The sequence below is a fragment of the Coturnix japonica genome, chromosome 10, assembly GCF_001577835.2.
Source record: "Coturnix japonica isolate 7356 chromosome 10, Coturnix japonica 2.1, whole genome shotgun sequence".
In the NCBI taxonomy this organism is placed as follows: Eukaryota; Metazoa; Chordata; class Aves; order Galliformes; family Phasianidae; genus Coturnix; species Coturnix japonica.
The window spans coordinates 15,400,577-15,424,072 of NC_029525.1; the positions used below are offsets into that span (position 1 = coordinate 15,400,577).

The following is a 23,496-nucleotide window of genomic DNA, read 5'->3' on the forward strand; positions in this document are numbered from 1 at the left end:
CAGGAAAGGTATTCATGGTTCCCATGAGGAAGCACTCCATTGGAAGAGCTCCTTCAAGGGCAGGGGAGCGGCGTGGCTGCAGAGAAGGGCTCTATGAGCGGGCGGTGCTCACTGCTGCTTGGGGGGTGGAATGGGGGTTATTATCAGAAGTTCTGGTTGTTAACACAAATGCTCTAAACATTCCCAAGGAGCATGTAGAACATGTAATAACGTTTTAGCTTATCAGAGGACAGCTAACAGTTTTAAATAGGCCGTCGTTGTCTCTGTCATAAAAATGAAACCTGCAGTCATGAATAGCCATCAGAAAGTAATGGGGAACTGTCAATTGGATTAACTGGAATTTTAAGATGTTTTACTGGAGTGCATTACAGAATCAGATAGAAACACGGAGTGCTTATTCTTGGTGGAAGCCGCAGAGAAATCTGAAAGTTATCCAGGCTTTGTCATGGGTTTACAATAAACTGAAGTTCGAGGCAATGGCAGCACAGAGCGCTTCTGTCAAATGGGTGTTTCTTTCCTTTTTAACAAAACGAAACCCCAAACTCTTGGTCACTGTTTATCACTTCATGCTCTTTGTTCGGTGGCCTCTTGGATGTAAGACGTGAATGATTAATGTTGAAGTAGTTTAGAAGGAAAATAATTTCTTCTAAGGGAAATGAAATAGGGCTATAGAAGAGTAAAAATATCAAATGTTATTTTTTGCCTGCTGGAAGATGCTCATGGTGACTTCTGATTGAGTTCTCCTGCAGGGGTACATCTAGTTAGGGGCCTTGGATTCACAGTGAGGTGGGATCAGGCCTGGCAGCCCGTGGTTATCCCACTCACTGCTCATAGGAAGCCTTTGTGCAGATACTTTGGACATGCCTGTTCTGTGAGGCTTCCACATCAGCGCCTTGCCCTCTTTTTCCTCCATGTGTTGGCTCCCCGTGCTTGTTTGCTGAGGAGGTGGCATTCTGTGGCTGTCAGGCTAAGTCTGCTGGCGATATGCTTGCTTTTAGAGCTATCTTTTGAGAATGCCCTAGATTAGTCTATGAAACCTCCTGTCAAGTGCGTGAGTATTTACAGCGAACACTGTTATGTGTTAGCTCAAGATGCTTACATAAAAACTCAGACCAGATTCTTTCAGAAAATCACTTCACATGGAGTCAGAAGAGGTCATTCAGGAGGAGATTGCAATTCTGAGTACTGAGAGGCCTACATAAAAAACGGTTTTTAAAACTAGAGCAAAGGACTTGCCCCTTGTTTGTGAGCCAAACCCAGGCGCTGCATCGGCACGTTAGGAGCCCCTGCAGCACCCTCTGGTGATCCTGGCACGCTTGTGCAGCAGTCGGGGTCCTGGCTGAGCTCCTGACCCAGCACAGCCATCGTGTGTTGGCACGGGGCTGAAGGACACACGTCACAGTGAGCCATGCTGGTGTAACGCTGGTGCTCTTGGGTTCTGCTGCCATTTTTTTTTCTTTCCTTGTTACCTTCTTATTTTTTGTGTAGGAAGAGACAGAAATCATTAAAGGATCTCTGGGCTGTCCTTATAGTAGTGGCTCTAGGCAGGAACAGCCTGTATGGTTTCATGTGATGGAAGGATTCCAGTATCAGGGCTGTGTTGCTCTGCAGCGCATGAAGTGCGGTGTGGGGGAAGAGCACAGACAATCTTTATATTTAAATTGTTATTCTGTGGATTGTAGCCCATTTTATTCATGATGCTAAAATATGTATGGAGAAACTGGAGCTCTTCCATTATTTCCTCAGTGTGAAAAACACTGAATTTCAACGTATTCTGAACAGTAGGAGCTAAGTGCTGGTTTTGCAAGTAACTTACAGAGCTTCCTTTATTTTTTCCATTATTTGCTGATTTTCTAGAGCTTCCCTTCCACACAGCTCATTGCTCCCAGGCCCTTTACATTACACCAACACAGGTGTCTGCCTGCCCAGGGAGGTACCAGGAGCCCTGAGCTCCGCAGCACCCCTGAAATGCTCCAGTAATTGGTACTTGCACTGTTGTACTTGTCTGACACTGCCTAAATCCAAAGCTATTAATGAGGATGAATGGGCTGTGATTATATCTGTGTTCTACTGAGGACTTCCTGAATGCTTTTCTTTCTTTTTTTCTTTTTTCTTTTTTTTTTCTTTCTTTTTTTTTTTTTTTTCTAAATAAAAAACGTGGGATTTTTAAGGCTGAATTGTTGAGTAACAAAACCTACCTCGATATTCCTGAAGGTGCTGGCTGACTTGTTCTCTAAAGAGGCTTCAACCTGCTTTTCCGTTGTTCATTCCTCTGGTGAAATGTTAATGAAGAGATGAGCAGATAAACTTCTTGAAAACTTTCTGTGCAACAAACTCATAAGCTAAAGATTTTTCTGCAGATCTGTTTGTTTTTAAGGCATCTGTATTTGTTTTTGTAGCTGTCTGAGTGCATGCACATAGGTAATGCCTGCAATCAAGCCACAGAGATCTCGTGCTGTTCCTCTGAGGCAGGAATTAATAATTTTCTGAAGGTGTAAAGATCAGCAGCCCCTCCTGTGTGATCTCTTTGGTGCCTGCTAGAACTGTTAGGTGCAGGAGAATGTAAGTATTTAGATATCCCGAGTCACTCACCAGACTCAAATTCCTCTGGACTTCTTATCTCAAATAGCTGCGATCACAATTCTTGCTTCTGTCTTATCCGTACTTCATTGCTTTTAATTCTTCATGGTCTTTTCTGCTTAGTCTTATTGGCTTATAAGATACTGTGCTGGCATAATTAGCTTATCTTAAAATAGTCTGATCAGTGTTGGACCAGTGAAGGGCCAGCCTGGGCTCTGCCCGGAGAACAGAGGAGCAGATGAGACCCTCAGCAGCTCTGCGTCTTGAGCAGGAGTGTGTCAGCCCACCTGTGTAACTGTTCATTGCTGCTTTCCTTCAGGAGTTTGTGACGACAGACAAATTAACCAGAAAGTAGCTTATTTATTTATTTATTTATTTATTTTTAAATTATTTCAACCAAGATACAAGTGATACAGAATGAAGATAAGAAACTGGTTCCACAGGTATTCCTTCGCTTAAGTTCTTTTTGCATTTGCAGCTTGAGTGTGTCTGGATTGGTTTATCAACTTTTACACTTGAGAGTCATTAAGCCTCTGTAATCTTGCCTCATCCTCCTTGTTTTGAAGCTAAAAGTATTTCTGGTCTCAGACCTTTAGTCTTCTAAGTATTTTACCACTAATATATCAGCATACTGGGACTATGTGTCTGGGTTTGGGTGCTTTCTATAATTGTGTTGGCTTTCCTTTTCTGTTACTGTCTCCTTAGACTAAAATACAAATTTGAGCAAGGAAACAATTGTGCATATTGATGAAAATGATGGTTCTTAGTTTGATTCTGAGGGGTAAAGCATGCATTAAATTACACACAGTGAATTGTTGTAGTTGCTATGATGTTTCAGGGATTGGGGTGCTTCATTTCCTGTACTGTACAAGGAGATTGGTGTGAAGCAGCTAAGATTCTGTTTGTGCTTTATTCTGTGATGTCTGGAATATATGTTTTATTATTATCTGTAGGAAGATGCCTCCTTTTCTTAAGCTGAGAAAAACAAATTGTATGTCAAGTTTCCTTGCTTTTTCTTGATTAAAGTCCAGTTTCAGCTCTTACTGTGATCTCTGTGGTTGTTCTTGGTCAGATGTGTAGGTCCTAGTAGCTGATGCTGGAGATGTGAATGCTGTCAGCTCTTGACTGTAAGCAGGAGATTTACTTCCAGCATTTCAATAAGCAAAATGATTTTTAGGGAAAGCTTTTCCTATTTTTTTATTATTATTATTATTATTTTTTTTTTTTGGCTGAGAAATAATATTCTGGAATATCTGCTTGTTCTGAAGTCTCAGAAACCTTCTGCATTGACATTTCTAGGCTCTGGCTTTTGATCTCCCAAACCCCACAACAAGACATGTGGAAATGCTTGTATTACATGGTGGCTGAATTTGGGCTAACAGTCTTGTACCCTAAGTGGCAGTTAAAAACCAATTCTAACACCATTTAGGTTTCTCTTCCATGTGGAAGAGCTGTAGCTCTGAGTTCCTCTAGTATCCTTTCTGTGGTGTTCATTGTGCCCTTTACATCTGTGTAGGTGAAAATGCTGCCATCATTGCCTGTGTGTTTGTTCCTTGTTAAGGTATTAATGTTTGTGTCTCAGAAGGATTAGTACAGAGATTATTTGAAGGGGAAGTCTAACACAGAAAAGCTTCCTTTAGTCTGCTTGACTTAGTGCTGAGTTCTAACAGCGTTCCCATGGTAGTGAACACATTTTCTTTAATACACATTAGTCAGATCTTGATACTGTCATCTCTGTAATGCAGCACATTGACTGTATTATACACTATACCCGACCAAAAAAAAAAAAAAAGCTAAGGCATTCTAGTGGTTTTTTTTTAGGTTGGACTTTAGGAAACACTTCTTTACATGAAGGGTAGTTAAATGCTGGAATAGGCTCCTCAGGGAGGTGGTTGAGTCACTGTCCCTTGATGTGTTTAACAGCCATTTGGTTGTGGTGCTCAGAGATATGATTTAGCAGAGGGTTCTTAGAGTTAGGGTACTATGGTTAGACAGCACCAGAGGGCTGAAGTGCTGTCCTGGAATCCCTGAGTTCAGCTGATGGGGGCACACACCATGCTCAGACATGGTACAAGCTTATAGACTGCCTCTGCTTTGTGTACAGCAGCTTCCTGGGCTTATCTTAATCATGTTGGAAAGACTTGCTGAGCTACTATACTGAACAGCTCATGATGGGAAAAATACTAATTAGATCTGTCTTTCAGATTAGAGAACAAATTCAGGAGAATAGTCTTCTAGTCTCTTTAGCCAGAATTCCTCAGATCCCCTCCTAGATCAAAGGTAAAGCTGTACTGGGATGAGAGGTGTGACTGCAATTTGTGTAGACAAATGTATGCAGGCTACCTTTCAACCAGTTAGCTGAGTAGAGCTGTGTAAGCCGGGGGCACCGTAGGATACCCACAGACAGAAAGCATTTATTTTCCCTTTATTCTCACTGCCTAAACATTCATGGTGTCACACAGTGCTCTGTAATTGTTGTTCCTAAAGGAGACAAAGCTGCTCATTTGTGGAGTGCATTCCTTAGGAGCCCGGTTTGTCTCTGTGAAGCCTTAGAGAGGCAGAATTCAGAAGTTCAGATCTGAGTGTTTGCTGGGAGGTGGGGATGGCAGTGCCTCGCACCTGCATTTCCAGCCATGCTTCACATGGTCCCCTGTGGTTTGGAGCTGTGAGTTCCTGTTTCGGTTTGTATCTGTAGCAGTAGCGGGCTGAAACTCTTTGATACATTCCAGTTAAACAAACGATAGCACTAACCAACTTTTGTCTCTTTCAGTTTGTTTCTTTATTTAATGTGGTTTGGTCATTTTCATGTATTACAGGAACAGGTGAAGGTTCTTTGATTCATTAGGCCCTGTTTTGTAAAATGCCTATACAAATAGGCTAAAAGTGCCTTCAAATGGAGGGCCCAACTTTTGGTGTTCATTGGAGTAAATTTAAATCAGTCATCCCTCATAAAACCAATCATTTTTCCTTACAGATGTAATTTACACTATTAGACTAACATGAAATTTGTGGCTTTCAGAAAAACTTGTAGATCCAGCATTTGTCTGTGCCCCAGGTTGGTGCTTCTCTCTTAAGAAGGCGGTGTTGGCTCAGGCGGCCTTCCCTAATCACGAGGAGCAGTGAGATAAAGATTTGGGTTTGTTTTGCTGCTGAGCTGCTCAGCTCTGTAGGTGTTGTGGCTGCTGATGGCGGTGGTGGCTCTTAGTGGTGTTTGACCTGACCATGTGGCTGCCTGGCTCTGAGAAGGCTCAGCTCTGACTTACAGACTTCTTTCTACTACGTACAGCTTCCATCAGCTCTTGTTATTGAAAAATATGGAAGATATATAAAGAATTTTCTTATTTGTCAGTGTGCTGTGTTTTTCCATTTGTTTCCACTTCTCCAGCTGATACCTGAAGGTTAAATTAAGAGTTCAGCTGTGGTCTGGAGGACTTTGCTAGTCAGTTGCTTTAGCAACAACTTACTTTTATTGGCAAACCTCGCCTTGCTGGAGTGTTTTACTGCTGAGGAAATTTAAGCTTAGTGCCTGGCCTTTGGGGTGGGTTGATTGCTTTCTGACCCCAGTGCAAATACCTTCGTCCTCCTCTCCCTGCCTGGGCATGGCTTAACAATCTCTGGCCCTGCTCTGCCCTCTCACACTGACAAGGAGCAGTGTTTTGGAGAGCATTTATGGCATGCCACATGATTGGGCTACGGTGAAGGAATATAAACAGCTGAAGCTGTGTTGCCCATGGTCCTTGGTGTGGTAATTTGGAAAGTGAATGTGTCAGGCTTCAACTCTTGTTCTTTCTAATCTTTTTTGAGAGGAAGTTGCAAGGAGAGTTTAAGTGTTTTATCCTCAGCCTCTCTATCTTCCTCTCCTCTGCTTTGTCCATAGCTCTTACTCACTGCACTTCCCAGTGGGTTGATGATGAGTTTTCTGTCAGACTCATGCAGTGAAGTGCTGGTGTATTTTTCTCCTGAGAGTCTGGTGAATTCTGCTCTCAACAAGGAGCTTTTCTTTCTTTTCCTTAATATCTTCCCTTCATCTGCTCGTGTGATGCTCTCAAGAGTGAAGTTCCAGCTCAGTCAGCTGGCTTTGTTGCATGAACAGTTTTATTACCAGCTTCCACTTTGTGTTTTGAATATGTTGCAAAGCTGACTGCTTACGTGCTATTGCTTTGAGGAAATAAAGCACTTATTTACTATTTAATCGCAGCAGTCAGAGCATCTGCATAGCTTTACATCGTGTGAGCCGTGGTTTTACCAATAATCTTGTTAGGTAGGTTTGATTTCTGTTTTCTTGTTTCTTTCTGAAATAAGAGTAGACTGAAACACGTATGAAACAGTTGCAGATAATGTAACGCCAAGTCTCCACCAAGGTCAGTATTCACTGAATACTTTGTATAATACTGAGTGTTACTCGGGCAAAACATGGCTTGAACGACCTGAGACCCTAATACTGTTTGCTTGCAGTAGAAACACGTGGATGGTGGTTTTTACTGTGTTTGTTTATCAAATCTGGCAGTCACGGTTTTAATGGTGCAATCAGAAACTTGTGTTAATTACAAGGATGAAAAAATGTGGATATTTCTAGGCAGATCTTGTGTTGATCTCTCTTCGTAGGATTGTCTTCATATTGTTTATGTGCTCATCTGTTACCCTGCTGTGTTTTATCAATTTAAGTTGCTTAGTAGGTTCGTGTCTTTGTTGTCTTTGTTGTTTTCATTCTTTGCCAAAGGAATCTGATACCAAACTTCTGTAATCCTGGTGTACAGTTCTAATGTGCTTTGTTTTGTTTTTATTTCTCAATGCTGTGACTTTTCTAATAGAGAGTCAGAGTGGTTTGTAATTCTTGAGTCATCAGGATGGAAATAAAGTTTTTAAATATGATGTAATGCAAAAAATGGACTTGAGCCTGATGCAAATAAGGAAGTGTTGGCTTAAGTATTTGAGCAGCAGCATGTCAAATGCAGAGTCTAGCAGGAAGTGGATGGTTGGAACACAGTAATTCAGCTGGGCTCATGTGGTTCTCAGTTGCAGAGGGGTGAACCATGGCTCTCAAAAAAAGAGGAAATGTATTTCTTTGCAGCAGCAGTGGCTTCGCTCCCATGGGATGGGGGTGGGGAGCTCTCACTGTTGGCTGTGCAGAGCTGGAGGTGAAGGCAGCCCAGGTGTGGGGTTAGAGCTGTGGGGCAGAGCGCTGCCTTGTGTTGGTGCTCAGCAACACAGTGCTGTGACTGCACAGAGTACTGGAATTGCACTTATATGTGGCATTATGTACATACATGTCCTACCTGTAGTTAATTCAAGTGTTTCTCTTGGTACACCTTAAAAAAAAATCTCCTCCTTTACAGAGTTGACATGATGCCTTCACTGTGATTCTATAGGCAGCAGGGTATTTCTGAGGCATGAGTGGTGAGACATCTCATTATGACGCTGTAGTCTTAAACTTCATGAAGGATGAAAGTGATAACATTAACTTTTGTGTTCATTAATTGTACTGAAGTTCTAATGTCTGCATAAAACTGGTCAGTGTGTCAGGACCGTACCGTGTGCTTCTGATAGGTTGGTGTTTAACCTTTGAGCAGTCGGAATTGCAAACATAATATTTCTGTAAAAATGGGATATTCTGTATCGTTTTGTCACTGTTAAACTGCTGGTTTATTAGTCTCTACATACTAACTGAAGAAGTTAAATTAGGTTGCTATGCAATCCGAGTGAAGTCTACTTGAAATCCTGTCTTATATCACAGGGTAGCTGTACCTTTGCCTCACGTTCCCTTGCCATGCCCGTAATGTGCTTCCAGGTGTCCTTCTGCCAGTGAGGACTGGTGATGACTGGGCAACCTTGAGAAGCTGCTGCTTAAGCAGAGTGGTGTCCAGATGTGCCTATAGCGTGTGCTAAGCATGCAATTGCACCTCAAGTAGGTACGTGAGGTAACTCTAAGCTAGCAGCATGGATACGATTTCAGTAGAGCAGCAGCAGGCTGAGCTGTGTGCGAGCCAGGGCATTTAGCAGAGCTCTGCGTGTTCCTGCTGCCTCCAGCTTCAGTGCTGGAGCTGACAGCCATTCCACTTCCAGCGCTGAGTGTTTCAGGTTAAGGAGCTGGGCCTTCTTTAAAGAAAAGGATTGGTACGAATGCGATGGAATACAGGTACTTTCTTTATCTCTCTTGAACACTGTGATCAAATCTATTCTTTTTGTTCTTTTTTCTTTTCTACCCCCAAGGCAGCAGTCTGAGGTAGTGAACTGTATTGTCCCAAATGTCCTATGTTAGTCTGTGGGCAGCGCTTAGAAGTGATTGCCTTCTGTTCCCCACCATGCTGCCTTTCTCTGGTGTATCATTTATTGCAGTACAACGTAGGAAAGTGTAGCAACAGAGGTTGATAAAATATTTGAAGTGTGCGCTTCATTAATTTTGACAACTCAGATTTGTTTGTACTTTTTATATGCCAGTGTGTGTATATTTGTATGTCAATATATGTGGTGATAATGTGCCTTTATATGTCAGTATCTTTTATGGAGAACATCTGCTATGGAATTGTTAGGACATTATGCCATGAAACTCGCCTATTATATGTTCCAGTAGCTCTTGTGTACCCAGATGATGTAGTAAACCAATAAAACATTCCAAATATAATTGAATATCCTTTCCAGCAAACAGTGCTTCCTGTTTGAAATTTCATCAGTTGCATACGTCACATGTTACAGTCTGTAATATTGTAACTTCTTCCTAAAATTTGCATAGTGAAGCACTAACCAATTAGCTTTGGAGACTTGTATCATAAAAATCCATAACATGAATCACATAAATCCAAGGGTTATGTGTGTGCTTTCAAGTAGTAAATGGGTTAAAGCAGTGCTGGCAGGTTTAGTGCTCCATTGGCATAGTTATTCCCTTCAGATGGTTGGTTGGAATGTGAGGCCTCTTCGTGCATTTGCTGTAGCAGAGCTAAACTCTAATGTCACTTATGGGAGAAATTTAATACAAGCAGCTTGTTTAGAACTGAGTTCACCTTAACAGAATTTGCTTCCAGAGAGTCAAAGACCATCTTCTTCCTTGAAGTTCCTTTTAAATGTTTGTTTGAACCTACTAAGTTAAAACAAATACGTGCCTGTCTTTGTTTTGCACTTTGTGGCATCATTTTGGATGAAGCACCACAGATGCATTCATTGTTAACTCTTTCTGCTGCCATCCTCAATCATGTTTGTCTTCTGCTTTTTGGGGCTTTCTGTTCCATTCTGTGCCTTTCTTCCTTCCAGCTGTTCGGAGTGAGAGTCATCCCTGCAGCTGACTTGGATTTCATTCAAAGGGCAGAGAGCGAGGTGTGACAGCTATCTCACCTGCAAGTGTGAAGCCTATAGGAGACATTGCCATCCACTTTAGGAGTATTCTGGCATCAGTTCCATCTACTGAAAGAATTAGGCAAGGGCAGCCATTTGAATGAAATGTAATCTTGAGTCTGAAGGTGCACTGGAGAGAAGAAGTATTTCTTCTTTTTTGTACCCAAATTGGCAGCTTGCAAATACTGCAGTTGGACAGACTTAGTAGCATTAAAACCTGAAAGCAAAAATTATAGTTTACTCCATTTAAACCAAATGTCAGTGCATCAGTGCTTTGGAGATGTGGTATGTCTGTGCCATAAACCAACCTCGTGCGTGCTCAGCAATTAATGAACTGTGCATTTATGGCAATCTTCACAATCTGTGTGTGTGCTGTGGTTCTTTCTCTGCTGCAGAGCTTATGTTTGTTGAAAGAGTGATGCATACAGAGGGAGGTGCCTGTCATCTGTCACTTAGGATAGGCTTGTTGAAGTTGCTAATCAGATATTACCATCCAAATAGATTATATTTAATGTTAGAGAAAGAGGAAACAAAATATTCTGAAAGCCATGAGAAACCTTCGCAGGTACTGATTTAAGTGACTTGTTCAGATCTGTGAGAGCTTGAAGTTATGAGATAAGCTTGTTTTCTTTCATATCATCGGAAAGCAGGTGAAGGGTGATAGCACAGAGGATGTGTCCACATCTGCACCCATTGGAGCTGTGTGCTGCAGAAAGTGATGACGCTGCGTGCTGCTGAATTCTGATGAACACAAACACGGACTATAATCCGAGGTGTGTCTGCGCAGGGCTGAAAATCTCCTCGCTTCAGATGAAACCATGAGCAAAACCTTTGAGAATGAAGTCAGGCTCAGTGGTTTTTGGTTTTGTTTTTTGTTTTGTCCCTGTTGTAAAGGATTTATGAAGTGACTGGAAGAAAAGTAGAACTCCATCACCAGCACCATTTCTTAATTAAAATCCATTTTTTTCCCCAATTTCTTTTGTGCTGTCAGAGTATCTCTTAATTCGGCATATGGCTTCCCACATGTTTGCTGTAAATTGACTGTTTTTGTTGAGCAAAATGTGGCCTCATATGCAATGCGTGTGAAGAATCAGAGGAGAATAAGCTGAGCAATGTAAGGACGTGGAAGAATGGAAGTGGATAATCACAAGTCTTTTGCCGTGTGCTTTGTGGGCAGTCGGCTTTGTTGCTATGTATCTATATGTTGCAATGAGATTTAATAGCTAAGTGAAGGGTTTCAGAGTGCTTCAGGCGTGCTCAACAGTGCTCGGGTCTTAGAGGGTAAAATGTGTTTTTAATACAGACAAAGGCAGCAGTAATACCAGCGCACATTTTAGGCACAAGATGCTGCCCCTTTTAGGATCCGTCTTTGCTGATGCAAGTGAAATTGGAGACTGAGCGCTGGTATCTCTGCTGTTTGCCAGCGAGCTGTCAATATTTATTGCTTCAGCTGCTGCAAGGCTTCAAGTCAGCATGTACAAGTAAGAAGGTTTTAACGTCCCGAAAGCCATGAGAACTCAACAGTAACCTTTTTTTTTGTTGGTTTTTTTTTTTTTTTTTTTAAGAGTTAAGGTGCCTTAGAGAAGAAAGGAGGTTAAGGGCGATACTTCTAAGCGGGTTCTTGAAATCCGTCTCAGCTGTGAAGTGTGTCAGTTGGCTGTGGTTCACCTTTTATATTTACATAACTCCATAAAGTCATATGTTAGTAGAAGATTTACTTAAAATGAATAAAACAAGATGCTATAAAATAATGAACCTAGTGTCTGATTCTGCTACATACAATTAACTTTCATTGATACGTTTGGAGTTATTCGTGGAGATTAAATGCTCCTTGATCACACCACAGAGAGCAAGTTCTTCCTGTGCTCCCAGTGATACTGCTAGAATAACTCATTGATGTATCTGGCTAAGTTTGTCACTTCATGTTCAGGAACTGAGCCCTGATTTTAACCACTCATTGCTCCCAGCCTGTCACAGTTCCCTGAACTTGCCCACTGCAGGCTGTGTGTAGCCATCTACCGGGGCTACAGGCAGTATTCATGTCTTATAATGGAACGTAACTGCTCTTACCAAAATAAGGTACAGCAATCAATGTGAACTGCAGCAGCTCCAACTAATACCATGTGGCTGAAGTCGTTCATGTCTTAACTTCTGCATACTTGTTTTACAACTCATGTTCTGCATTGACTCTTAGGTAGTTTTTGTCAGAGATGAAGAAGAATGAAGGCAACATGGATGGAAGGGATCTGGCTGTGTATGTGAAATGGATGTTGTTTTTTCTCATTTTCCTAGCAGGTATAAATCATTGATGCAGTGATTTTGTGCTGAGGTGTGCACTTTGACCATCTAATAGTGCAAGGGGCTGAGGCTGCTGATGTAATCTGCCCTTCAGGAAAGTTTTAGAGCTGCTTGTGGGCATTTCTGCCGGTTCCTTTGATAGTGAGGATATATATATTTTCCTTTCTCAAAATAAGGTTAGTAAGCTATGCATGGTGGTTCTTTTTTTTTCCATTTTAGATGCCTAATGATGGGTGTGGATGTCCAACTGCATTTGTGATCTGTGATCCCTGACCGATCCTGGTTACTGTCAGCTCTGGGCAGCCCTTACACCAAGCAGGACATGGCTAGTAGGGCAGGAAAAGCAGAGACGTCTCCTGAGCAGTTTCAGAAAGCTTGCATTTGCATCAAATGCTTTTGTCATAGTTAAATGAATATACTTGTTTCAATTGAGTGCTTTTTAGCAAGGGTAGTCTGTGGCAAGCTGAGCACATCTAGGCTTCAGCCTCAGGTTCCTGGCTGCTTGAAGTGCTAGTAAATAGGTTTCTCACCATACAGTAAGGTCCAGCTTTTGTGATATCTTGCCTTTCGTAATATTCCTTGCCCTTGTTCAGGGTTTCAGTGACGTAGTTCATCAGCTTTGTGTGTGGATAACAGAATTGATCCTTGGTTGGGGCCTCGATGGAATCTTTCTGTGCGTTCTGTTGAACTCCCACCAGATGGATCCCCTCCTTCAGACCCCCATAGTGGCTCCTTTATTTTGGCTATCAGAGGTGGGTAGTGTGTACAATGACTGCGGCACTACTTAGATACCATCCTGTTGTGCTTAAAATGTGCTTTTAAGGTTTGCGTTCTTTTGAAAACATTTGCGGGTAAGGTGTTTGTCAGTATTTGTGCACAGGAAGAAGCATTAAAATATGTGGGAAGTTTTGAAGGTTTCCAGTGCACTCTTTAGTGCTTTTAATGCAATTATTGGAACAAACTGGTCAGACTGTTCTCTCTTAATTTATAGTCGCTGGGATTTTAAAGGATAAGCCAGCTGACTTCAGAGACTGTTGAAGCATTGCATCCTGCTGCACACTACTTGCATATGGTTTTGCTTTAGAACAGTCATATTACTTAGGATTGAATGGCTGAAGTTTGTTATTCACTGTTAGAAAGAAAGGTGGATTAAAATCATTTTATTGATGCTCTTCCTTGCCCATATACCCAATGGTGGAGTTAATGTAATGTCATGATTTCCTCATTCCAGGTAAATCAGTGCTCTCTGTGCTGCTTTGTTGGCGCTGTTCAGGAAAAGTTGTTTCTGAGTTGGCTAATTTTAGAATTAGGTTTCTTTTCAGGAAACTGTTTCTATTTAGAGAACAGTTCTTATCTGAAGATTCCCTGCGCTATATTGAGTGCAGTTTAGGTAATGTTTGTGCAAGTGAGTCAAGGTGGCTGGGTTTGTGTTATATTATGATGTATGAATAGTCAGATTATTAGGTGTCAGCTGCCAGTAAAGGAAAAGATTGGATTCAACAGCAGAAAATATTTGGGGTAATACTCTTTTCTCAGTAGAAACTGAATTTACTGCAATGTGCTCAGGCATGGGGGCATGTATCTAAATGTAATTAACCATCCTTAACGGTCTGGCCACTGGCTGATTTGGATAGTCTTAGCTTGGTGTTATTTTAGGAACATAGGCATCCTGGTGGAGGGCGGCAACTTTGGGCTTGAACAAGAAAAAGAAATGAGCTGTGAAGTGCCTTAATCAATAAGATGCTTTTAGATCTTGAGGAATTTTATTCTAGGCTGCTTTTAAAAGTGGCTGCTGAAATTAGAGAGTTCTTAGGAATCAGGTGGCTTTTTGGCTGTGGGTGCCTAGCACCATCTTCCCAAGTTCATTAAGGCTTTGATTTCATCTTCTGCAATAGATCACTCCTGAGAGATACTTGAGGGGATTAATCTCACTTGTATGTTATTTTATTATTTGCTATCTGTCTGTCTCAATTAGATTCTAAAACATTTAGATTACAAGGGTGCTCTTCATGCATGTTTGAAAAGGACCTGCACTGCATGCTCTCAAATACCTCCCTTGTTGTTCCCCCACCCTCTACCAAAATGGTGCTTTATTACAAAGTATAAAATAGCTGTTTGCTTAAAAAGGTGCAAGGAAGACTTCACTGCGATTTGCTTTGAATTTCTGCTATGTGCTAACTGTTTTTCTTACGTAGAAGTTGAAGCTGGTGGTGTATCTGAATTTTAGAAGAAGAGACTGAGCTTTGAACAAACGCAGCTGAATCTTACCACTAGTCTTACCACGAACCTTTGTGAGAAATGTGTAGGCGACTTTAGGGTTGCAGAATGTCTCAGCGAGGCATGCAGGCTGTTTTCAGCATTATGTTGTCTTGTCTCTGGTTTATAATTGTTGCACTTCAACAATATGACTGCATGCTGTTATTTAATCAGACATTGAATAAATTATCAAGAAAGCGTTCTGGGTAATTATTCAGTGGTTTAAAGCTTCCTACAGATTCTTTGTTATGTGAGCTTTTCTACTTTTCCCCATTTTTCCTGTTCTGTTCCCTTTAAAAGGGATCCTGAATCATGTGGAACCCTGGAAGGCTGGAAATGTGCATTCAGTAGGAAACTGAGTGTGCTCAGGAGAGTGGTTGTGGGGCCACCCATCACTGCTGGAGCAGTGAGAGCCAGACAAGAAGGTGGGAGCCTGATGCTCCTGCAGGGCCTGAGGAGAAACTAAGACAGGGTCGGGAAGGAGCACGTAGTTGAGAATGAGCTGAACCACAGGAAAAAGTTTCCTAAATGTGAGTGTGTGTCGCTCTGCCTTACAAAGCCTCTGTTGACTGAAGTCTGACTTGGAAGTCACGACCTGCTGTCCAAGGCACGGAGCTCAGGGAGGAATCTTGTTTATAATCCTTCTACGTTTCCATTCTCTCATATACTCGCTTTTGTCTCTTGCTAAAAACTTCATAAAATCTGACATTGGTGGAGTGTGAAGTCTGCTTGAGGAAGCTATATAAGGAGAAGGTGTAAGCAGAGCCTTGTGAAACTATGGCTGCCTTTGTATCCTGTTACATTCCTGCAGTCAGCTGTAGATGTTTCTGATTGCAGTGATGTTTGGTCGATAACAAGTGTTCAAGTGGCTGTTATGCGGCTGTTTGTGGCCTGAGCTCAGCAGTTTGTGCTCTGTAGGCAGTGGGCACTCTTCCTCTTGTGAAAAGGAAAAGTGAATTATTAGAAGTTTAGTCACTGATGAGCAATCAGAACTGTGCTGAGCTTTACAAGTCTTGCTGCAAATCACAACATCAGTATGGTTTCTAAGCGAGTTAATAAGTTTTAAATAAATTTAGCTTGTAACTTACCATCTAGGTTAGTTTCCAGTAGGAAAAAAGCTAAAACATATGGGCAGTCAAATGCCTTTTATATACACGCAAACTAAGGAAAAATCTACTGTGGTTTTCTTACCTTTGGGAGCGGAGCAATGCTAGTTGTGCACCAACCAGTTTTAATATACCAACTATGGACACTTCTTCTCTAATGGGGAATTGTTTATTTGGCATCTGCAGAAGAAAACTGAAATACACCCTTTACAGTTTAATTTAGTTTGAAAGATCATTTCAAGGTCAGCATTTATGGAGCGATGAAAATAGTGGGTGACCGAATACATGAAAAAATGGGCTTTGTAGCTTGTCTAGAATTTCACAGAAATCTGACTCATTCAAGGTAAGGCTTCAGAGCAGCATTAAGTGGTTGCAACTGTGAAACCATCTTCTGTCCACCTGCTTCAGTCACTGCCCAGAGTCCTGTTTGATTTCCATTGTGGTTAATGTAGGTGTGACAGATGGGAGAGGGGTGCTGCTGAGAACTTAGAGATAGTGAGATGTGATACCTTTAACAAATGCAAGTCTTGGTTGGTTTTTGGTGTTCTTTTTTGTTTTGTTTTCAATGTTTTTCAAAGATTATTTATATTCTTCTCATCTATGAAATTAAGTTGAAACGGAGAAAGTAACGAGCCAAGATAGAAGTAATTAAAGTCTGAGTGTCACTGAGATAACTGGTGGAACATGAAGACTTTCAGACATAGAATTCCCGGTGTTAACTTTGTTGTTTCTTTCTATAAAGTCATGATCTCAGTGGGATGTAACATTATTAGTGTTTTCTAAGAATGCACCAATAAACCTGAAGAAAATTCCTTGGGAAAGTGTTCTACTAACCAGAAGAAAACTTTGTGCAAGTGCACAAATGCAGTCATTGGAAACTGCCTGTTTTGTTCTCTTATTGTAAGGTGATCAAAAAGCCTTTGATTGTCCATGGTGTGATCGGGTGCTCCTGAAAGTGCTTTTTAAGGCCATAATGACTGAATCATTACGATAGCTTTAAGGAAATGGGAATGAGAAGGTAGAATTGAATGTCATAAAGGCATTAGTCAATACATAGTCAAGATGTGTGTTTCTACAGGTTGCGTGGTAATGGCTGTTCTGCTTCTGGAGAGTGTAAATGTTCAGAATAGAATACTGCATGTTTTCTGGACTGCAGTAGGCCAAGAAAGCTTCTAACAGTGTACCTGTGTGAACAACGTTTGGGCACTGAGTTTAGTGGGAACGAGAATCCATCGAACTGTGATAAACTGGTAGCAGCAGAACTCCTGGCTTTCCCTGGTCCAGGACACTGCTTGGAACTGGTGCTGATGCTTCCTGAAATCTGTTTGGTCACCCAGCTCAGGAAAATCTCTCCTTAAAACCGTGTGCTCTAGGGGTAGTAAAACTTGTTTAGAAAGCAGTTGTCCGAATCCCAGTTCGTTTGTCATGCAGATCAGAATTAAGTAGTTCTGTTCAAAGGAAGACATGGTTATTCAGCTTCGTTTTAGGCAGGACATGCTGCTGTTAAAAAAGAAGTGGCAGAAAAGTCCATGTTGAGAGGCAGTGATTGAAATTCAGGAGTTGCAGTTCTTCAGTAAGACTGTTTTTTTTAATATAGTACTCTGAGATATTTTCTAATAAGTCTTGCAAAGTTGATTTGAAAAGCTATGTAACACACAAATGAGAAGGTCAAAAGCAGTTAATGTTTTAATTACTGAGTTTAAGGACCATGTCCCCTCTCAGGAGATGGTTTAAATGTTCTAATGAGAAACACGTTGATACGGAAGTGTGTGGTGTTCTCTGCAGCTGAAAGAAACAAGTGCTTCATCATACATAAAGAGTATCAATAAAGAATTGTCTATGGCTTCCTGTTTTTTATGTTGTCCCACTTGAAAAAACGTTGTTTTGGCTAAGGCTGGGTTTATTGTTCTCTAACAATACTTGTGTATCACTTGCTAGCTGAGGACCTTGGAGCTGTGAGACTGGTCTATAAGGCTGGGTTGGATCTAGAATGACTAAAACAAGAGGATGGAAAACACATGTATTTCCTAATATTGCTGCACAGCAAGAAGCGAGAAATCAGTGACAACTTGCAGCCTTGTTTTCAAGGGGCAGGCCATGCTATTGTTCTGCACTTAGCTGTCCATTACGTACAGCAGCAAATGATGACAGGGCTGTAGAACTGTGATTATAGAAAATAGTTTGTTTTTTTAAAAAAACTTCTGCAAAAACAAACAAACAGAGAATTGAAGCTTTGTTTCTGTTAAATGCAAACCTATAAGTATTGGAATACTTGTGCTTGAAATGTTAATTCTAAAATCTAATTTCAAAGTGGCACGGTGGATTTTGGAGCAGGGCTGGCAGTGTCCAAAGCCCTGTGGTGACAGCCCATGGCTCTCAGTGTGCTTCAGTGCAGATCAAATCAGGGTAAATATATTTTGATGAATTAGTTCAAAATATATATAGAGAAAAAAAATTAAAAAAAAAAATTAAAAAAAAATTGAGTTGTATTTTACATAGACTCACGTTTCCTTTGAAGGTGTGACAGTGGAATAGAGTCTGAGAATGATGTTTGACCCGGCTCCATACAGCCTGTCACCCTTCTGATGGAGTTCTTTGGCTCCTGGTTTTCTCTGGCTGTTTCCCCTTGGAGCTGTGGGTGGGGGAGGAGAACATTTCCATGTCTGTAGGCAGTACAGAAGAATGAGATGCTCTGTGTTATCTGCTCTGCTAATGTATAACAGTCAGGAGCTCCTGATGGGCCCCATCTTTGTGGTCATACACTTGGGAATGTATTCTGGTTTTGTCCTTACTCAGCATGCACAGTGTTAGAATTATGAGCTGATGGGCTGCTCAGCCTTGAATTGGTTGTGCAGTCTGTGCCTATCTGATTGCGCTTAGAGGTAGAACAGCCAGATGGACAGAAATATCCACAGCACTGGCCCATCTAACACTATAGAAGGACTTTGGCCAGCATTACTCTTGCCTATTTGGTAACCCCCGAGCAAGGCTCAGCGATGTAAAATGGATCTGTACAAGTCACAGTGTGGTGAAGGTCTTTGAGAGTTACCATGAAGACGGTCTGACTTCATGTCATCCGTTCCTTCACATTTATTGCAGTACATGAGCTGATGTGGCTGTCAGTTGTAACCTGTAACCATGATGGGGAAAATGGAAGTTCCAAGAAAACAAAGAGAAGCAGAGGGAAATAAAAGGAAAATAAATGGAAGGATTATAATTCTGACACAGTTTTTCCTAACCTGTTCTGCCAGAAAGCTTCAAGACCTTGTAGAGTTCTGCACAGATGTAATTTGTTTCCACTGAACCCTTGAAAGAATCTTTGTAAGTAGGTCAGATACAGTTTCCTTGCTTTAAAGTTGTATCTCTTCCGCTATTTATGAAACTGTAAGCAATCTTGAGAATAAATGAACTGATCTGAGCTGCTGGAAATATGCAGCCACAAAGGTAGATTTCTGCATCTGGTTCTGATGTCTTTCATTATTTAATGGGATGTTTCCATGTGTGTGGAAAAAGAATCAATCCAGAGGATGGACTGAGGAAAGAGGCAATCCAGAGAATTTGAATAAATATTACTTTTATGTAATAACAGAGGCCTGTACTTAGACAGCTGCCAACCGCGTTTTTTTGTTACTGTGAGCTGGCATTGTTTTCTGCTTGGACCTGATTGTGAGGCACATGGGGTTTTTTTTCCCCCTTACTCTTTTGTTTAATAGGTATGTGACATTTTAACTTTATGTGGGCAAAAGTGTGTTGATGATCTGAATGAAGAGGCTTTGTAACTTAAGGTGTGTTTGCAGTAGAGCCTTGACTTGGCAAAGTAAGAAGTGCTAGGTGTGTTTTTGATGCTCAGCAGGGACAGACTGGTGTCAGTTCGGCTGCTAACCAAAGGGAAAACAAAACTGCAGCAGTGTACATTTATGGGAAATGGTTGCAAATGTTTGTAGATCTCTTACCTTGTATAAGGTGCGCACTGCTGGTCCTTGTGTTTCAGGAAGAGCAGAGAGAAAATGGGATGGGATGGGACAGGAGTCCAGCTTTTGTGGAAGAAGAGATTGATTGGGGGTGGTATTATTTAGTTTTGAGCCACGGTACCTGAAGGAAGATACAAAGTGTGGAAATCAGGACTGACGTGATGGATGAAGACAGTGTTTGGCTGCCTTGTATCATTCAGTCTGTGGATATCAGCTCTCAGGTACTGGCTGTGTTGTGGCTGCTTTTACAGAGCAGACCAGGAGTCTGCTAATTCTGTACGTACTCAGACAGTGATTTCAGTCATGTATGGTGGATTAAAAGATGAAGCCATACAAAACTTAAGTAGCTGTTCTTAGAGAGACCCTTTTATTAGCTACGTTCAAGGAATGCAACCGGACTTTTGCAGAACTAATTTTAATGTAATCAGACATGGGGTGGATCTTTTTTAAGAGAATGAGGCAGCTGACTTAAGTCTGCGTGTTTTATGAATTCAAGCCTAATAGTCTGGTGGATATTCTTGGTGTGTTTTCAATGAGAAAGTAGAAATTTGTGTGCCAGCTGTTGTTTTCCATATCAGATACTTGCTCTGCACTCGGCTGTGTGGACATTTCCTGCTCTGGCCTTGACTTGCTATTAATATTCATTTAGAAACTCCTTGGAAGAATGACTTTTTTTTTTCCATGAGGAAAATACGAGGGATGCAACAGTGCATGTGTGTCAAGTGTTGTGAAGTAACAATAACATCGAGCTCATTTCCTTTTGACCAGTGGACATCACACAGTGTTAGTGTGCATTCACTCTTCAGTTCCATTGAGCAGTATTTCGAAGTACTGCTGGACACTTCATGTTTTACCCAAACAATCCCTTGTTGCTATCAGGTAAATATAAGATGACATCCCTTCATTTCATGATGTTCCTCCGCCTCTTTTATTTTTTTTTTTTCCTTTTCTGTTTTTTCACCCCGAGCTGCATCAGAATGGCATGGCTGCTTCCTCGGTGTAAATGGGATGTGTTGTGAAGTGCAGCCTGTGACTAATCGCCTCTTGCTGTCGCTGCCTATTAGCTGTCTGACGGTGATGTGGTTGCACCACTTTCTATCCATGGCCTCAAGGATCTGGCATTGTGACACCCATATTAAAATATGCAACACTTGATTTCTGGAGATGTTTTGGGTTGGAAAATCAGAGAGGTTATGAACTGATGTTGTGGCTGTTTTTACCTTTTTGTTTCAATGACTGTTAGGTGGTAATTGAGTGGGACGTACCTAATTAATCTCTGAGGATGCATTTGAGTGTACAGTTGATGTTCTAGGGGCTCTTTATTTTTAGTTTTTCTCCTGTTTTGTTGAGTTGATGTTAGTTTGAGCACTCTGGGTGTATGACTTAGAAGGTTGGTTGTTGCTTTGCTTCATTGCTGTGATTGTTCTTAATGTGAAAATGCACGTGAAGTTTGTTAAAAGCCAGCGCTGAGCACATTGATTTGATGAATTATTACCACATGAAAATATCATGAAGGCACTTTGGGTTTTCAAGTTCTCATGCACCGTAATCTTCCTTAACAGTTTACCAGACTGAAATAAGTGCTGGACTGGTGATTGATTTAATGGCAAGTGTGAAACTTGCAGGCTGCTGTGGGGAGTGTAGTTGTGTGAACTTCGTAATTATCTGTTGGCGTCTTGGTGGCTGTGGAGCAGTTCTGTTAAGATTCATTTTCTGTGATTTCCATCATGTTTAATTAAAGACGTTCCCAGTTCTGTTGTATCTCACACCCCAACCTCAACCCTAAATGCTGTTCTATGAAATGTGATTTAGTTTAGGAAGAATTTGCTATTGTCATTGCTTTGTTTCACAATTGGGGTGATAATTATACAAGACAAATCAGAAATATAAAACTGATGAGGAAGCATCATTAATTTTTTCCACTTTTTTTTTTTTTTAGGGGTTTATAAGAAGATATAGGAACCATTTCTCAAGCTGAAGACAAAGTAAAAGCAAACTGTATCATGTGTTAAAATACCGAAGGGTGAAATTTCTTGGATTAGTATATTTCTGGATTGCAAAGGAAAGGAAAGAAGAGACTGAAAATGGGGAGGAAGAAAATACAAATCACGAGAATAATGGACGAACGGAACAGACAGGTGAGAAATGAGAAATGTGTGTGAACATGGCCATCAATAATCCTAAAAACGAAAGGAGAATGAAGTACATTTGTTGTCTTCGTTCACCCTTCTAGAGCTGCTCGGTGTCTTCCTGTGTCTACAGATGATGTTACCAGAAAATAGAGAAGAAATATCTTAATTTATTTTAATCACATTTTTAGAGGATTTTATTGCTGCAAGTTCCGACAGTGGCTCCTTTAAATCATATTCATGGTGTAGCTGCTATTCCTGTACAGTGGAAGTATTTATGATGCAGCTCTGCATCAGAATGACTTCTCATCTTCAGGAATAGTTGTTGTGAGTCTGACTGAAGATCCAGCTAATCCAATACCTTTTATCCAGCAATGGTCTGAAACAAATAACCAGTGTTGTGTAGGATAGAGATGCACATGTTACGCTGCTCTGTAATCCTCTTCCAGGTTCTAACTATTCTTAGCTCAGTGATTTCCTGAGCTGGATGTGGTTTCCGTATATTTAGTAACCATTAATGGATTTCCACCCCCCTGTCCCAGTGGACTTGTTCAGTCATCCTTTGAGCCCTTATAAAGTTGCAGCATTTACAACATTTTTTTGGCTCAGACTGTCTGTAGGTTTGTTGTACGTTGTTTCAAGAAAGCCCTTTTCATTTATGTTTAGTTATGCTTCTGCTCATTTTTTAGCTCCTCTATGAAAGAGGCACTAGTCAGTCCCTGTCTGGTCTGCCGCTGTCTTACTTGTTCTGTGGAACTTTGTCATGTTTTCTTATTTTCTCCTTAAATAGCTGTTTTCAGTCTTAAGCTTACTTAGTTGTCTTTATGTGGGACTTCTTCCATACCTGTGATTGTACTCACTGCTTGTTTCTAAACCTTCTTGAGTGCTGTGTTCTTTCTGATGGCAAAGGGACCCAGAATTGCACTCAGTGTTCAAGATGCATGCAAAATATGGATGTATAGCAATGTTGGTTTTTTTTTATTCCCTTCCTACATTTGGCTTTTCTTTTTATTCCTGCTGTTGATCACCAGCTTGATGTTATTTATCTTTTCAGAAAAATAATGATTGATGTTGGGGTTGTGATAGAATTCCAAGACTGTATTGCTGCTGATGTGCCAGCTCAAAGCCCATTGTTTTGTATGCAAAATCAGGGTTGTTTTTCTCCCTGTATCACTTTAAAGCAGTGTAAACTCTGAGAAGGCTATATATAGCAGGAAAGTATTATTGGAGTTTGGGAGAAAGCCAAGTATTGTGTTTGAACAGCTTTAATCACACAGTGACTGTGTGTTTGATGTAGATAAATGTCTTAAGTACACATAGTAAAAGCAGAGGAATTGTAATTTCTTTCAGATCTTGCTCTGGAACTTCAGACAAGTTGAGGAGGTAGAAATTGGTTATTCTCCTCACCTTCTTATCCCCCATTAACTTACTTGGAGAGCAAGTTATAAACTTGCTGTTTTTGTCATGTTTGAAGTTAGAAATATCCTTTTCTATATATCCATATCACTGTTCAGATCATTCCTCCTTTTTCTTTTTTGCATGGAAAGGAAGGGAAATGGTGCCTTTGTTTTAAATTTTAGCTGCTCTGTGTGGACTGAAGCAAAATATGGGGATTAAACTCTTTAACTTTCCTTATGGATGTTTTCTAGCAAGCACATTTTTTGGCTTCACAGTGATTAGGAAGAGCTTTTAGGCCCTAACTTAACATTGGAGTTAGGTTTGCCATTTCCTTTTCCTGTGGAAACAGATTTAAGCGATATAAAATAGCTTTTGTCAGTGGAGCTGTGTTTTGTAGAGATGTTGAAGGTGTTCTTTAATCCCACGGGCAAT

The 23,496-nt window shown here is 40.9% G+C and overlaps 1 protein-coding gene across 16 annotated transcripts in view; it reads left to right on the plus strand.

Annotated features, from left to right (window-relative positions):
* The window catches only part of MEF2A (myocyte enhancer factor 2A), an 87,714-nt gene that overhangs the window by 18,572 nt on the left and 45,646 nt on the right, over positions 1-23,496 (plus strand). For 14 of the 16 annotated variants that reach the window (XM_032446816.1, XM_032446817.1, XM_032446814.1 and 11 more), the window contains exon 2: positions 21,477-21,675. In XM_032446816.1, coding sequence (XP_032302707.1) covers positions 21,622-21,675 — 54 coding nt within the window. In that variant the 5' untranslated portion in view covers positions 21,477-21,621. Of the gene's footprint in view, positions 1-8,694; positions 8,717-20,303; positions 20,417-21,476; positions 21,676-23,496 lie in introns of those variants that run through there. The other 2 variants (XM_032446818.1, XM_032446815.1) reach the window with 2 other exon arrangements.